This window comes from Nematolebias whitei, chromosome 8, assembly GCF_014905685.2.
Source record: "Nematolebias whitei isolate Nwh7 chromosome 8, NemWhi1, whole genome shotgun sequence".
NCBI lineage: Eukaryota > Metazoa > Chordata > Actinopteri > Cyprinodontiformes > Rivulidae > Nematolebias > Nematolebias whitei.
The window spans coordinates 30,728,986-30,729,996 of NC_056505.1; the positions used below are offsets into that span (position 1 = coordinate 30,728,986).

General features: G+C 38.1%; 1 protein-coding gene across 1 annotated transcript in view; it reads left to right on the forward strand.

Moving 5' to 3' along the window:
• rimbp2b (RIMS binding protein 2b) overlaps positions 1–1,011 on the forward strand; it is a 200,827-nt gene that overhangs the window by 190,755 nt on the left and 9,061 nt on the right. The window contains exon 11 of the mRNA XM_037680698.1: positions 652–656. Within this exon, the coding sequence (XP_037536626.1) occupies positions 652–656 (5 nt within the window). The remainder of the gene's footprint in view (positions 1–651; positions 657–1,011) is intronic.

A 1,011-nucleotide genomic window follows, 5' to 3' on the forward strand; every position in this document is an offset into this window, starting at 1 on the left:
TATGTCGATATGTCAAAACTTATTCGGCCGATAATTGATGTTGATACCAATATTTTATATATATAATGTATAATATTTTATATAATATTTCCTTTGTCAGAACATAGCCCTGTTATTTAGGCTTATTTGCTACAATAATTGTGTAACAGCTGTAAGAGCTGGTGACATATATTCAGTAACAACCATATGCATAACCCTTTAACTTATATTAAATGAAAAGTGTTAAATATTATTTATTAGCATTAGTCACCTGTGATGCAGTCTCACTTGTGGAGGCTTGTTCCAGGTTCCTAGCTGCAGTGTGGGATCATCTGCACTCCTGTGTATGAAGGACAGCCTTTTTAAGTACAAAGTTTTTGTCTATCCATTGTGCCGTAAGACTTAATCATGCTAACGAGGCTAACACTTGACATTCAAATGTCTGTGGTAAATCTCACCCAACAAGTTGTGTTATCAGCTAGTAGCTTCTCAATGACATCAGAAATGACGGCTTGTAACTCTGGTAACATTACGTCGGAAAAATATCTCCGACTGAGGACGATGTAGCGAGGCACAATGTAGTCCATAAATCTTTTGGAACCTGATATCCTCACCAATGAAAAATAAAACTTCCACACTGCCGACATTTTGAATTTTCCTCTACGCCATGAGATCGGGTAGGTGCACGTGACGTCATGCCGCTGCAACGCTATCACGTTGTGCTGCCGCTGCAGGTAAAAACAGCACCTTTTATATCGGCAAGTTATTTTAATGGAATGGCTGATGTCCGATATTGAACTTTAACGCTAATATCGGCCGATACCGATACCATGCCAATAATATCGTGCATCCCTAATATACACATATACATGCACAGACATATACATATACAGTATACGCACACACACACATACACACACGCAATAAAAATAAACTACTTATTACTTGTACTACTATTCCTACTTGGTTTTTCACTTATCACGGGTATTCAGGGTACGGATGCCCAGTGATAAATGAGGGACTACTGTATAT